Raw genomic sequence first — 13,437 nt, 5'->3', positions numbered from 1 at the left:
ACAGGGCACATGGGCTCTGGGCCGTTTTGGGGGATGTGGGGTGCTGATCTGAACAGTTCCCCAGAACTGCCTCTGTGGCCCACAGGCCCAAATAACGGCCCGCACTGATCTAAAGCGTAGCAGCTCCCTCCCTACTCAGTTTACCCAGAACAACATGCACTCCAGAGCTTGGAGAGCCAGCAGCAGAACAGGCACTAAGAGGAGGGATAGGGGGAGTCAGGGTGCACTGGTACGTTGAACAAAGGGTCTGGGGGAAAGCAAGGCACAGGAGAGGCCCAGTACACTGACAGGAGGTTACCTGCTTGCTGCTGGCTTTCTTAGGAGTCTCAACCTGCATCTGCCCCTCCTCCGCTATGACTGCTGGCTCAGGCTCCTCCTCTTCACTGTCACTCTCAATGATTCGGCGCAAGGACCTCTTGCCTATAGGCTTCACTGGGGAGTTTGCACAGTGACCAAGACCATTGCTCTGCTTCTCAACCTTCTCTGGCATCCTGCAATGCAGACAGCCTTCAGAAAGCAAGGCCCTAGGATTCATACCAACTGTGCCCCTCAACCCCAGAGCAGCACTCTCCATGAACTGCATAAAAGCTGGCCTTCTATGCATGGGCCACCATGACCCACCCCATGGGTTGGAAAACTGATCTGATCCATATGCCTCCAGGCCCCAGCACAGCTCCTGATCCCCTGACAGCTGGCCTACACAGAAGCAGAGGATGGGTCTGCCCTGGCCTGCACAGGAATTCCATCCCACATAACCAGACCCTTTGGGTGGCTCCTAGCACTCAACCCACTAGAGGCACTCAGAGGTCAGGACTGAGAGGTCTGTACCTAGAACATAGGTATACAACCTGTAGATCTCAGCATACAACACAGCTGTAACTCCACAGCAGGTCTGAGTCTCCCCCTACTGCAAAGCAAACACAACAGAGCTGCTCTGCATTCCCTGGCCCACAGCTAATAGTGCCACAGGAGCTCCTGCTGGAGGGCCTTTGGCCCCCAGGGAAGTGGAGGGGCCCTTCAGGTGACCATATATGACCCCCAAGCAGCAGCAGCTGCTGGAAAAGCCCTGCAGCCTCAGGAAACAGTCTAGAATCTGGTGGTTTCAAGGAGACCCCAGAACTCACAAACACCTCCAGTGAACCACAGATGCAACAGCGCAGTCACAGACCTATAAAAGAGTCTCTGGAAAAGAGGCTACTCTCTGCTTCTACTCATAGGTCAGTGACAGCCCTGAGCCCAGGCACAGCCCACACCACCACATCCCTGGACTGACTGGGCTGTCTTGTTCTACTGGGGTATAAGTGGATGGGCCCAAAACCCAGGGTCCTGTGGCAACTCACTTTTTAGTCGCATGCTCATCTTCTAGAGGTCTGCTCTCCTCTGCCTTTGCTCCCTTCACAGGCTGGAAAAATGACCTGTCCAGACAGACAGAGATGCATGGCAAATCCCAGGATGGTGGGCCAGAAAGTCCCCTGCACAGGTGAAATCCCACATGTGGGCTCACTACCCCTCCTCCCCTACCACCTCGACACACACACTCAGGCTCCACCTTATACAAGCTCCACATCGTGTTTGAACCCTGCAGGGCAGTGGTATGCACAGGGCATGACTGGAATTTTGGGATTCCTCTTTAACTTTCTGTGGTGCTGCCCCATCAGGCAAAGTCCTGGCATGCTCAATGCTTGCACCACATGGTGAAGAAGACAGCAAAATGCTAAGACGGGGAAGGCAAAATACATCCTGTAGGCTGCACCCAGCCTGCCAGGCACTTTCATCCAGGCCGCAGAGCTCACCAATGAATTGTACCCTGCCCAAGCTTTCCGGTAAGGGTAGGAGTGAGGCACCCACATATATACAACCCCCAACATACTCTATTGCATCTTGCTCTCACTCTCATGGGTGACAGGGCCCAGACAACATACAGCTCCTGGGTGGGGCTGCTGCGGCTGCTGCTGCTGCTGCAGCCACCTGGGACCTGCTCCACTTCCCCAGCCTCCCGCTCGCTCCAGGCAGCAGATAGGGAAGCGGCAGGGATGGGGTGGGAGGTGCAGTTCGGCGGAAGCATGGAGCTTGAGGCTGGCAGCAGGCAGGAGTGCTCGGGATGCTGGTGCCTGGTGGCACATGGCTCAGGCCAGCACTGCACATTGCGGCAAGGAGCACAGCCCCTGCTGGGCCATCTGTCATCGGCACTCCCTGCCGCACACACACAACCCCTGCATTTGCACGACATGGGAGGGAGGCCCTACGCACTGGAGCCAGCTACCTTTTACAACAGGAGGCAGGGAAGGCAATGGGCTCCAGTGCATGGGGCTTGCCTCCCATGCCACGCAAGTGCAGGGGCTGCATGTGCATGGCAGAAGGTGCTGGCAATAGAAATGCCGAACAAGGGCTGCGGTCCTAGCCACAATGTGCAGTGCTGGCTGGAGCAAGGCATGAGCACCATGAGCACTCCTGCCTGTTGCTGTGCCATTGGGGGGACTGTGGGAGGATCCCCATCCCTCCACCTTCCCTCATACCCCACAAATGCCACAAACCCACACCCTGTCCCCACATCCCTTCCTCACAAACACACAGCTCCCCAATATGCCCTATGCTCCCCACACACACAGCCATACCCCCTCACAAACCCCCATACACCCCCCCCCAAAATCACACCTCCCACACACCCCCAACCACAATATACAAGACTAAGGATTTATTTTTTAGTTATTATGCAATCACTTCTATGTACAGTATGCAAACACAAATCATGATAATAATACTTGTCCCAGCCTATCTCCTGGCATGTGCTCCAGGAGCAGTCTCATGCCCACACCCATGCCGAGACAGCACTAGAGGGCGCTGGGCCAGACAGGAAAAGGCTATTACTTACATAATGGAGCGCTGCATCTTGAAGGTGTGCAGGGGAGGGAGGAGAGAAAGCAGTCACAGTGTGGTCCAGCACACACCCTCAGAGCCCCTCCATTGCAGTTCCAGCTTGGGGCAAAAAAGAAAAAGCAGCAAGTGAGAGAGTACAGAAAGACTCTAAGTTGGCCCATGATGCCATTCAAGGCTCTCATACTGTTGGCCTGACACCTTGCTGGGATGCCCTCAGCTTTGCTCTCTCCTCTGGGGATTGACGGGCAAGGAACATCTGCCCCTTCCCCACAAGACCTAACAGCTCTATTCTCAAAGCAAGCCCCAAGAGAAAGCATCAGTCTAGAAAATGAACCTGCTGGAAAGAATGCTGGGGTATCCCCCAGAGCCAGCTGGTCTAGTGGGGAATGGAGAACTGAAAGACTAGACTCCAGGGCGTGGGTAGGCAGGACCCCAACAACACACTTCTGCCAAAACCACTGGGGATTTGCAGCTGCTTGTGGTTGAGCCATCTGGAGCCCTGCAGCACCCCAACCCTGAAACCAGAAAATGCATGCTGCAGAAGACACCCCAGGGACCCTCTGAAGATTTGTGGGTTGCAGTCAGCTCTTGGGTTACCACAATTCACTTTGCCCTGCCCCACACCAGGGTACCACAATGACTAGATATCCTACATCCAGCCCTGGTGGCAAACCACACATCTGATAGGGCAGCTCTGAGCAGGGGCCTCTCCAGCAACCCAGGTAGGCCACCCTCAGCCCTCTACCATATGCACGGTTTTCAAAGCTCTGTTGCAAGCCATACATCACAGGTCCTCAACATGTCTCCTGGGACAGATGGGGAAACAAGCAAGAAAGGAAGGTAGAAGCCACACTGAGGCCATGGGGGTAAAAATCTCTCTCCCTTGCTAAATACTAGGCCACCCTCCCTTGGAGAAAGTCCTGTCAGCCAAGCTGCAGTCCTTGCTCCAAGTCTATTGGATGCAGATGTTACAAGGTGGATTGATTTAAAACAGGGGTGTCATGGATATAACCTGCAGAGCCCCATGATCTAGTCACCGTTCTGCCTAAGGGTCTCAAACTGGTTTGCATGCCATGTGTAGCATGTGCCAGCCTCAGCCTCGTGCACTGCATGCAGTACATGAAGCCGGTCTGGCACACGTTGCACACAACATGTGAAGCCAGTCTAGCGCATATGCTGTATGTAGCATCTGCCCTGGACCAGCTTCATACACTTCCCCAGACAGAGTCTGTACACTGCATGTGGCCCATGTACCTGCGTGAAACATGGCCCTTGCGCACTGGATCCAGCACACAGAGCCACTCTATAAGCCCAATCCAGCCCACGGACCAATCTCACATCCCTCACGCAGCCTATGAAGCCAAATGAGTTTGATGCTCCTGACTTTAAAAAAGGCAAATTAAATCACCAAATGGAAAGTCTCCACTGAAATCATCAATTCAAATCTGCTTTTCCATTTGAGTTATTTTGTAACAAAAAGTACATCTCCGTTTGCTATAATTCCTGCCCCCCTAACTATCACTGCTAAGAAAAGCTTTTTGAGTAGAGCCAGTTTACCTTTTGGCTACCTAAGTGTGGCCAAAACCAGCCAGAAACAAGGGCCCGTGATCACAAAGTAGATCAGTAGTTTTCCATGAGCTGAAAAAAGTAAGTTTCCATGCTGGATAGTCATAAATATTCATAGTTTGAATACTGAACTCATCTACAGGCAGGTAAGGAAAAGCTATAGAGGGAAATACGCAACCACCCAAATGGCCTCAGTGTATGTGTTCAACAAGGTACATAATGGGGTCTAACAGAGTCAGCGGTGGGATCTCAATACTTGCAATGACTGACAGCCTCTTGCACCCAATAGCTCATTCACTGGGGTTCACCAAAAGATTAAACCCTCAAGGCAGCACACAGCATATTGTGTTACACTTAAAGAGCAGGGCTTCAATGAATAAATGTTTATCTCAAAATTCTTCCTAAGTAGAGAAATGCATCCAGCCTTCAACCCAAGCTTTGTGATAGAGGCTCACTAAGTCAGCATTTATTTTTTTTGTTTAAAAAAAAATAAAATAAGAGTAAGCCTCATATACTGCATTACAAAAAGAGCTCAACTTGAAACAAGTGCATTTTTAAATTAAACAAATTACAATATAAACAATAAAAAATTATTTATTTTCAATTGACATTTTTTCACACCATTTTTGCCAGGGGGGCTCTTAGCGGGGGTGGAAATAGCTTAATCGGTGTTGTCCCAATGGGGAGGTGAAGCTGACATCTGGCTTCAAGAAGTGTCCAGAACAAACTGCTCCAAGTCAAGTGGATAGCTACAGAGAGCACGCAGCAGGCAGCAGCATTTTTGCCCTGAGACTGCAGGGTATGCATGACCTTTGTCCCATCTCATTGCACCTGACTGTGGAGGTTTACAGAAGCTTGCTGCTTTCCAACTATCTGGACCCCAGTGAGATCAGAGGGTAACAAGTATGACCAGCACCACACCAAATGATACCATAGGGGAAGGTCCATTTGTTATGTGGATAAACTGTGGGCGTAGGCCCACAGGGAAACGAGAAAGTTACACCTGTAGTCAGAGGGAGGTGACCAAAAGCACAAGGAGAGACCCCAGGGGACCACAGATGAAAAAACAGGGATGGGAGGTGGAGGGAAGGGTGGGGGTCAGAGGGTAGTCAGGAGAGCTCCAAAGGGCGAGCACCCACTGCCCTGCAAAGGTGCCCAAGGAGCCAGAGGATTCTGCCCCAAGTCAGCGAGCAGAAGAGAGCCAGGGAAACGGCCCCACACTCACATGGGTCCCCCCGGCCGGAGCCTCCTTCCCGGTCTGGCAGAGGGCCCGGGCCCCCCAGCGGATGGGGAGCGCACAAGAGTAAAGGCGCGGGGAGAAGCGCCGCCAGAACCGCAGCAGGAGCCTCTGAATGCGGAGACCGATGCCAGAGGCGAAAGGAGAAAGCCCGGAGCTTGCCCCCACCCTCCGGCTGGCACCGGGGATGCCGGGGCCCAGGGGTCGGGCGCTGAACTAGGGCCCCGAGGGGGGGCCGGGCACGAGGCCGCGTAGGGAGGGGCCAGTCCCCGGCACCCGCGAGCGGCCGTTCCCAGCGCAGCCCGTCCTGCGGGTGGAGGGGGGGGGGAGCGAGAGCCGTGCGCCCGCGGTTACCTGGAAGCGCGCGCCCAGCCCCGGCCCCGCGGCCTTTTCGCGGGAAAAATCCAAGCCGAGTTCCGACAGGCTCCGAGCCTGCGTCACTACCGGGGCGTAACCCGGAAGCGAGTCCGGGTACAGGCCGAGGGCCGAGCGCCTGCTATCACGGCCTGCCGGGAAATGTAGTCTGGGTGGCAGCCGCGCCCCCGACACCGCGCGGGGGAACGGGCCCGGGGCTGCCACGCGCCGCCTCCCCGCACCCAAACCCCCGGGGTCTGCTTGGGTTAGGTGGGGCGCGACTCGTCCCCCGCCTGCAGCAGGACGCGACCCCTGGCTGATGCGGGGCCCGGGGAGACCCGAGTCACACGGCGGGCCCGGCTCGGCCCAGCCCGGAGCGCACCAGAGGAAGGCCTGGTCTCTCCTCCAGACCGCAGGCGCAGAGGCTACTCCGGGAACCACCTCTCAGCACCATGGATCTGTGGTGCTGGGAGCACTTCCGGCAATCAACTCCCCCCACACAGACCGCTTGTCCGCCTGCCGCTCCTGGCTCCTTCAGCAGTGGCTGCCCCGGGCCCAGGGGGGCCTAGCATGTGGGAAGTGGGGCCACAGGGTCCTTAGGGAGCAGGGCAGGGTCAAAGAGGGGCACCCCAGTGCGGAGGCGCATGGCAAAGATGTGGCGGCAGGGCAGCAGGCGGGAGGTGTGGATGGAGCAGCTGCAGTGGGTCAGTGCCTGATCCATGCAGAACTCAGACGGGCCGTCGTTGAGCCGGTAGCCCTCAGCCGTCTCCTGGCAGCTGTATAGGCTGTGCCGGGCAAACCCCAGCTCCTCCTCGATCAGGCCGGCGGGCTCTGGCTTGCACACGGAGCGGTAGCGAGCAGCCAACTCCTCCTCGTCCAGCTCTTGGTCTTCGGCTGTGGCTGCACCACTTGCTTGCATGGCCGTAAGGTCCAGGATGCACTGTGCCACAGTCAGAGGGGGGCTGAGGACCGAAAGCAGCTGGTGCTGGTGCTCCTTGAGCAGTTCACAAGCATTGACGTTGCAGGCAGTCTCAAAGGCCCAGAACTGCACCCACATCTCACTGCGCGGCTGCCAGTGACGGCAGAAGTAGCGGACGAACCGATGGGGGAAGATGGCCTTCATTTCCTGCACTGCCTGATTGTAGGCAGCTGGCGACTTGGAGGAAGCCAGCTGGCAGAGCAGGGGCCAGATGCGCTCATCCTCTGCCACACCCAACTCCTGGGCCTTGTTGAACAGGGTCTCCAGCACCTGGGAGCGGCAGATCTGGACACGGGCATTGGGTAGCAGCTCCTTCACTGCTTCCAGGCTGGTGATTTCTATGCCCAGGGTGACACAGCGTACCTTGAACTTGACCTCAGGCACGCTCTGCACAAGAGAGGCCAGCGTGAAGCGCAGCAGGTCAGGCGTCTCCTTCCGTGTCAGGCAGTAAGTGCACTCATGTCCCCGACCAGTCCCATCCACACACAGCACTGTGTAGAGGTCGAACTCCTCGTTAAGCCCAACCATACGGTCAAAGAAGAGCATGAGTGGAAAGCGCTGGGCCAACACCATCATGCGTGAGGTCAGGAAGAAGATGGTCTTGACAATGACCTTGTCCTCCATGAAGACCAGCTTTACCTTGGCTCCAGGGTCACTGGCAAAAAGACTGTCTAGGCCATGGAGGACATCCAGCACACCATGGTCACGGCTCTTGCAGTAGGAGAGCAAGCGTCGCACATCCTGAGCACCTACAAACTGCTTGGAGATCTTGTTGGTGGTGCGCACTGGCAGGCAGGAGTTGGCCATCAAGTAGCCCTTTTTGAAGTAGTAGGCAAACTCTATAGGACAGAGCGTGTGGTTGTGGGCCAGCTGGCACTCAGTGACAATCAGACGGTCCTTACTGGGGCTCATCTTGAGAACGATGCTGGCGCTACAGCCCTTCTGCTGACCCCTGCAGGCAAAGAGACAGTGCTAGGCACCCAGATACCATCATGAGAATCCCCTCAGGCTCCAGACACACAGCATCGTGCCTGGAGCCAGCAGAGCCCCTTTTTCTCCTTATGGCATGGAAACCACATCTCCCAGCCCACTGGGTGCCTGGCCTGCAGGACACTCTGCGGAACACTTGCTTTTATGTCCAGGTGGCATATAACCATGGACAGGAGGGCACTCTCTCTGATAGGAGAGGTCAGTATGACAGGCTGAGGGTCACTAGGGCCTAACCCCCTGATGTGAGGTCACTCCACAGCACCATTCATGCCGTTCAAGTCACATGCAGGCCAGCTTGGGAGCTGTCACTGTTTCCCTACAGTCCAAATCCCAGGCCCTATTTGGTCTCTGAGGGCTTGTTTACTTTGAAGCAGCATGCCCAATCCAGGTCACTGAGACATCATGCACCCTCACCCAGACATGCTCCAAACCTGGAAGTACCCCAGTGAAACCTCTCTGGGGGTCTGGCTCAGCAGCAGCTCTCACGCATGACAGAGGCCCAGCTCTTGAGAGCAACTGTCAGGATATCCCCAAGTATCTCCCATGAGCATTTCTGCATTTGGTGTGTGCCTTCAGGTGCGGTCCAGCTGGACAGACTACTGTTAGATTATATACAAACCCTGCGTGCTCCTAAAATCCAGGCCTAGAGGAAGCCCCTTTATAAGGGGGCACATTACACTCATTCTCCAGCAGGGGCTCCAGCCCATCTGGGCTTGCTGGGAGGGCCATGCAGACAGGCAGGGGCTGTCCTCCTGAGGCCAAGTCCCAGGGAAGCTGTGCATGGCGTTGCACCAGGAGTCAGAATACAGCCTGGCTGCTAACAGCTTGGAGAGCAATGACCAAGGGCACCTCCCTTCAAGACTGGGTAGGGCCTGGCCGGGCCCCTCTCCACATCTGTAGATGTCAGGGCAAATCCCTACCAGGGACAGCACTGCACTAGACTAGGCCCCAGCTGAGCAAGCAGGGTCAGGAGCAGGGTGAGAATGGTACAGATGGGGGGCTCAGGCCAGGGGGCCTGAATGGAGGGCTGGTTACTGCAGGGAAGGGTCAGGTCTGAGACACCCACATCATCAACTGGTGGACACACAGGAGATCAGGCTTTCTTATAAAGCAGGATCCAGGGGATGGTAAATGAGATGGAAAGGGAGAGTCTGCCTCTGATCCCTGATGGAAAGGAAGAGTCTGCCCCTGGGAGACAATCCGTCCTAGTTTGACTCATTATCCTAGGGGGCTCCCTGCCAAAGTGATGCTGGTCTCAGGTCTCATGATGGGTGGAATGGATGTCTCTATCTGTAGAAGCAAAACACCCAGCAACACTGAAGCAGCTTGGCCCAGCAGTTGGAGCACTGGCCTAGGACCAAGGAGATGAGTTCTATTGCTGATTCCACCTCTTGTCTGCTGAGGGAGCCTTGGGCAAGTGGCTCCCCTGTCATATACCTCTGTTTCCCTGTCTGTAAAATGCCGATAGTAACACAGGCCTCTTGACTAACGCACTGTGAGACCTGCTGATGAAAAGCATGAGAGAGCAGCCTGAGAATATGGATCCTTACGTCAGCCTGTGCCTTAGGCTGCACTGTGCAAGGGGCACAGAATCAACCTATAGGGTGGCATTACAGAAAGGATTAAGATAGGCAGTGTTTGTGAGAGTTATGTAGCCCTCCTCCCCTTCAGCCAGACACCAGTGGATGGAGGGAGTTGGAACCAGAGGGTGGAGACAGAAGTCAGTATCTCCCTCTGCAACAGCTAGCGCTGTCTCTTCAGTCAGACCTAGATGGACACCAGCCCAGCAATGCCCAGGCATACAGATGTTGCATTTCAGCCCAGGAATCAAGCCCTCCCACACTGGGCCAGACTCTATTTGTGGTTATGCATGTATTTGGCTGCATCACACCAAGGAGTCACTGGCCCATCTCATTCAGCCTCCCATCCCCTGCAAGAGAGGAAAAGGCTGTGCTGAAGAACCTGAACTAGAACTGAGGTGCAGCTACCTCTGGGATGGGGCATGCTGGGGACTGTTTAAGCATCCTATAGACCTACTGCCCAACAACTGAGGTCAAGAAGCGGAAATCAGATACCAAATGGAAATTGCAGATGGCAGAAGACAGTTCAGAGAGTGCACTAACCCCAACTTGATGCAGCAACTGTTCCTGCTCCTCCCCTGTCCTCCCCTCCCCTCCCACCCCCCCTCCCCTGCTATACATGCTGCTTCATGCCCAGCCCACACCAGTAGGGCCAGCCCTGGGGTCCCTGCTCTGTCTTACCCCTGGGTAGGCTTGCTGGAGCCCCGGACATCCTTGCAGACCAGGCGCACAGAGCTGTACTTCAGGGCCTCCACTACGCCGGGCTGTGGAGGGGCTGTTGCCCATTTGCACTTGCTGAGCGGCACAGAGTTCTTGACAAAGAACAGCACCTTCCGGTGCTCGCACCAGGCGTCAAAGAAGGTGCTGAACTCCTCCCATGAGAAGAATTCCTTCTCCTGCAACTCGGCCTCCTCCATCCCACGGGGCGGCTGGCCTGTGGGGACAGCACAGCAAGCCAACATTGGTGCCAGGACCATAGCAAACAGGGAACAGAGCTCAACTTCACAGAGCCCACCATACTGACAATGCCCTGGCTGCAGAGGAAGCCTGCAGCTGCAGACTCAGCCCAGACAGAAGTCAACATTAGAACATAAGTGCCATGCTTGGTCAGGCCAATGGTCCATGTAGTCCGTCTCTGAGAGTGGCAGAAGTGGATGCTATAGAGGGAAGACATTGAACTGGATATCTCCAGTGATCTATCTGCTATTTAATACCTCCTTGGCATTCATCATCATCGATTTAGAGATGCCAAAAGAAATGTTTCCAAATGATCTGTTCAATAGCCATTAACAGAACTATCACCCAAGAATATATCCAGTCCCCTTTTTAACTTAGCTCTGCAATTTGCCTCCACCACCTCCTGTGCCAATGACTTACTTAAGTTAACTCTGTGTTGTATAAAAAAGTACTTTCTCTTGTTAACTGACAGGGTACAAGGGTCAAGGCAAGGTTGGCACCATGGGGATATGGGAGAAGCCACAGGACCCCGAGAGGCAGGCCGTAGAGAACTACATGGCAGCACAGGGCTCCTAGAGTATCACAGACCCCTTGCACCTCATCCCCCAACAGAAACTTTCCGGTTTCTATCCCTGTTCCTGGCTTATCAACCCAAAGCCCCATGCCTACCTCCACGTTTTGTAAGTGCCTCTGCTTTTGACCCAGGCAGCACTGTCCTTTCCCAACGTTTGTGCCCCCCTGTGTGGCCAGGAGGAAGGGAGAGAAACCATGGGTGGTATGTGGGGAAGAGCTAGGGAAAGTGTTGAGCCCTCACAGCATGCATACAAATCCCTCTCTCCAACCCTGTCTCCTCCAGACTTCCAACACCTCCCCTCCTTCCTGCAGGAGTTTCTGTCCGTTTCTGTCTCTGGTCCGTACGTCCATTCCCTCCCCCCCCCCCCCCCCCCATGTGACCAGTTTGCTAAAGATACTCCCTGGCATGTCTCTCCTGTCTCCTCCTCAGCAACAATGAAGAGCCTCTTAGCGCTCAGAGTTGGGATTAGACCTTGGATACCCTGTTAACACAGGAGGCCCTGACAAAAGCAGGCACATGATTCTGTAAATGGACTAGGAAGCATGCCCACTGTGATAACCTGTGCCCTCTTCTCCCAGATAACCTGACCATGCAGATGCTGCATCTGGCCTTATTTCTAGTGTTTGGCTAACCCACCTTTGAGAACAGCACCTGCCATGATCTGAAGTTACAAAAAAATGGACCATTCACCCCTACCCCAGAGATCCCATTCAAGCACTCCACTGCCAGCATTGCACACACCTGTGCCTTGATGCTAACTGGCTTCAGCTTCCTGCCCGGCTCCCAGTTGGCTGGGCTGGAGAGCCTGCTGGCACTTGCTGGCTTCCTCTACATGTATGCTGTGATCAAGGCACCCCTCAGCCTTCCTTCTGAGCAGCCTGGCAAATTGAGCTCCTTCCCACTCATTGGCAGACATTTTCCACAGCCCTCCAGTCACTTCCATGGCTCACTCCTGCACCCACTACAGCCTTGTAGCATTGTTCTTTGAAGCACAGACACCACAACAGAAGGCCAGGCTCCAGTACCAGCCTCATCCATTACCCAATCAAAGGGAAAAAGTCTCCCCTCCTCCTCCTCACCAGCTCCCTTCCACCTTTGCAGAGCACCTGCATTCCTTGTTCCTGGGGGTAATACTTTTCCCCCTAGCTGTGAAAAACCTCACTTCTCTGAAAGGGCCCAGTTTAGCAAACCATCCAGACAGCTCTGCATGACTGTCCTGGCCTGAGCATTGTTTACTACTCCACCCACGTCTCCAAGATTTGTGTTCAGTGGTCATGTCTACACGTCACCATACAGCAGCTTTGCTACTGCGCCATTTTAGTACTTCCTTTTAGTACTAACATACTAAAACACAGCACAGTAACTTCCCATACTGCGCTGTATCAGCAGCGCAAACGAAGAGCTCCCTGCTACGTTGCCATAGTGGTGCACTGTAATTGGGGAGTATGCTGCTACAGCAATGTAGCTGGCAATCACATGTAGCCTCATGTGATCACTACACTGCCACAGCATGCTATAAAGTGATGTAGCGCATTGCTACATCACCATACAGGGCAATGTGTAGATGCTCCCAGCAGGTCCTTTCCCACTGGATCTGGACTTACATGCTTCACAATTCTCATGATGCAGAAAAGCCTATTTTAATCAGACTCTGTTCTGTGCTGGTCTTTACAGATGAAAATAAGGAATCTAGCCCTGGGATTTGATTTCATTTTTAATGGAATTCAGAATTGGATGGTACAAAACTAGCTTTTAGGTTTCCCAATTTTCCCCTGGATTGGTTCTATCCTTTGCCATCAAAAACAGGAGTTAGCAACCTGTGGCCCACAGACCAGATCCAGCCCACAAAGCAATTTCACATGGCCTGTGGGTGTGAGTTAGTCAGGACATCAGTAAATGGGGGAATCAGCAGTGGCAGCAGCAGTGAAGTGTACTTACTGCACCAACCAGTAACATGCTGCCCTCCCTGCTCCCTGCCTCTTATGCCCTCTACTGAGCTGCTGCTTCTCTTTCAGCCAACTTGTTCTTTGGCAGCAGTTGGTGGCAATGGCAAACAGTGATGAGGGTACAAGACACCTGCAGTAACGGGGGTGAGAGAGCAGGTACAGTTATAGTAACAGCAGCTGGTTTGGCTGGAGCAGGGCAGAGAAGGGAGTCACTGGTCTGGGGTTTAAACTTTACTAGTTATATCTCTGGCAGCAGCCCACCTTCAGAGCAAGCCATGTTAATTTGGCACACTTCTTCTCAAAGGTTGCTACACCCTGGCTTAAAATATTCCCAGAAATTTTAGGATCAATCCCACATTCAGAAGTTATGGCATGAC

At 54.2% G+C, this 13,437-nt stretch overlaps 1 protein-coding gene across 4 annotated transcripts in view; it reads right to left on the bottom strand.

Annotated features, from left to right (window-relative positions):
• Positions 1-13,437, bottom strand: part of LIG1 (DNA ligase 1) — a 33,015-nt gene that overhangs the window by 18,562 nt on the left and 1,016 nt on the right. Inside the window, exons 1-4 of one of the 4 annotated variants that reach the window (XM_019485003.2) lie at positions 10,265-10,348; positions 2,873-2,976; positions 1,341-1,415; positions 299-491 (exon numbers count right to left, since the gene is read on the bottom strand). In XM_019485003.2, the coding sequence (XP_019340548.1) occupies positions 299-491; positions 1,341-1,415; positions 2,873-2,889 (285 nt within the window). In that variant the 5' untranslated portion in view covers positions 2,890-2,976; positions 10,265-10,348. Of the gene's footprint in view, positions 1-298; positions 492-1,340; positions 1,416-2,872; positions 2,977-6,034; positions 6,585-10,264; positions 10,349-13,437 lie in introns of those variants that run through there. The other 3 variants (XM_014603090.3, XM_019484996.2, XM_059728573.1) reach the window with 3 other exon arrangements.

Source organism: Alligator mississippiensis, chromosome 5, assembly GCF_030867095.1.
Source record: "Alligator mississippiensis isolate rAllMis1 chromosome 5, rAllMis1, whole genome shotgun sequence".
NCBI classification, from domain to species: domain Eukaryota; kingdom Metazoa; phylum Chordata; order Crocodylia; family Alligatoridae; genus Alligator; species Alligator mississippiensis.
The sequence above is the reverse complement of the archived record's forward strand: the minus strand, read 5'-3'. Positions and strand labels throughout refer to the sequence as shown.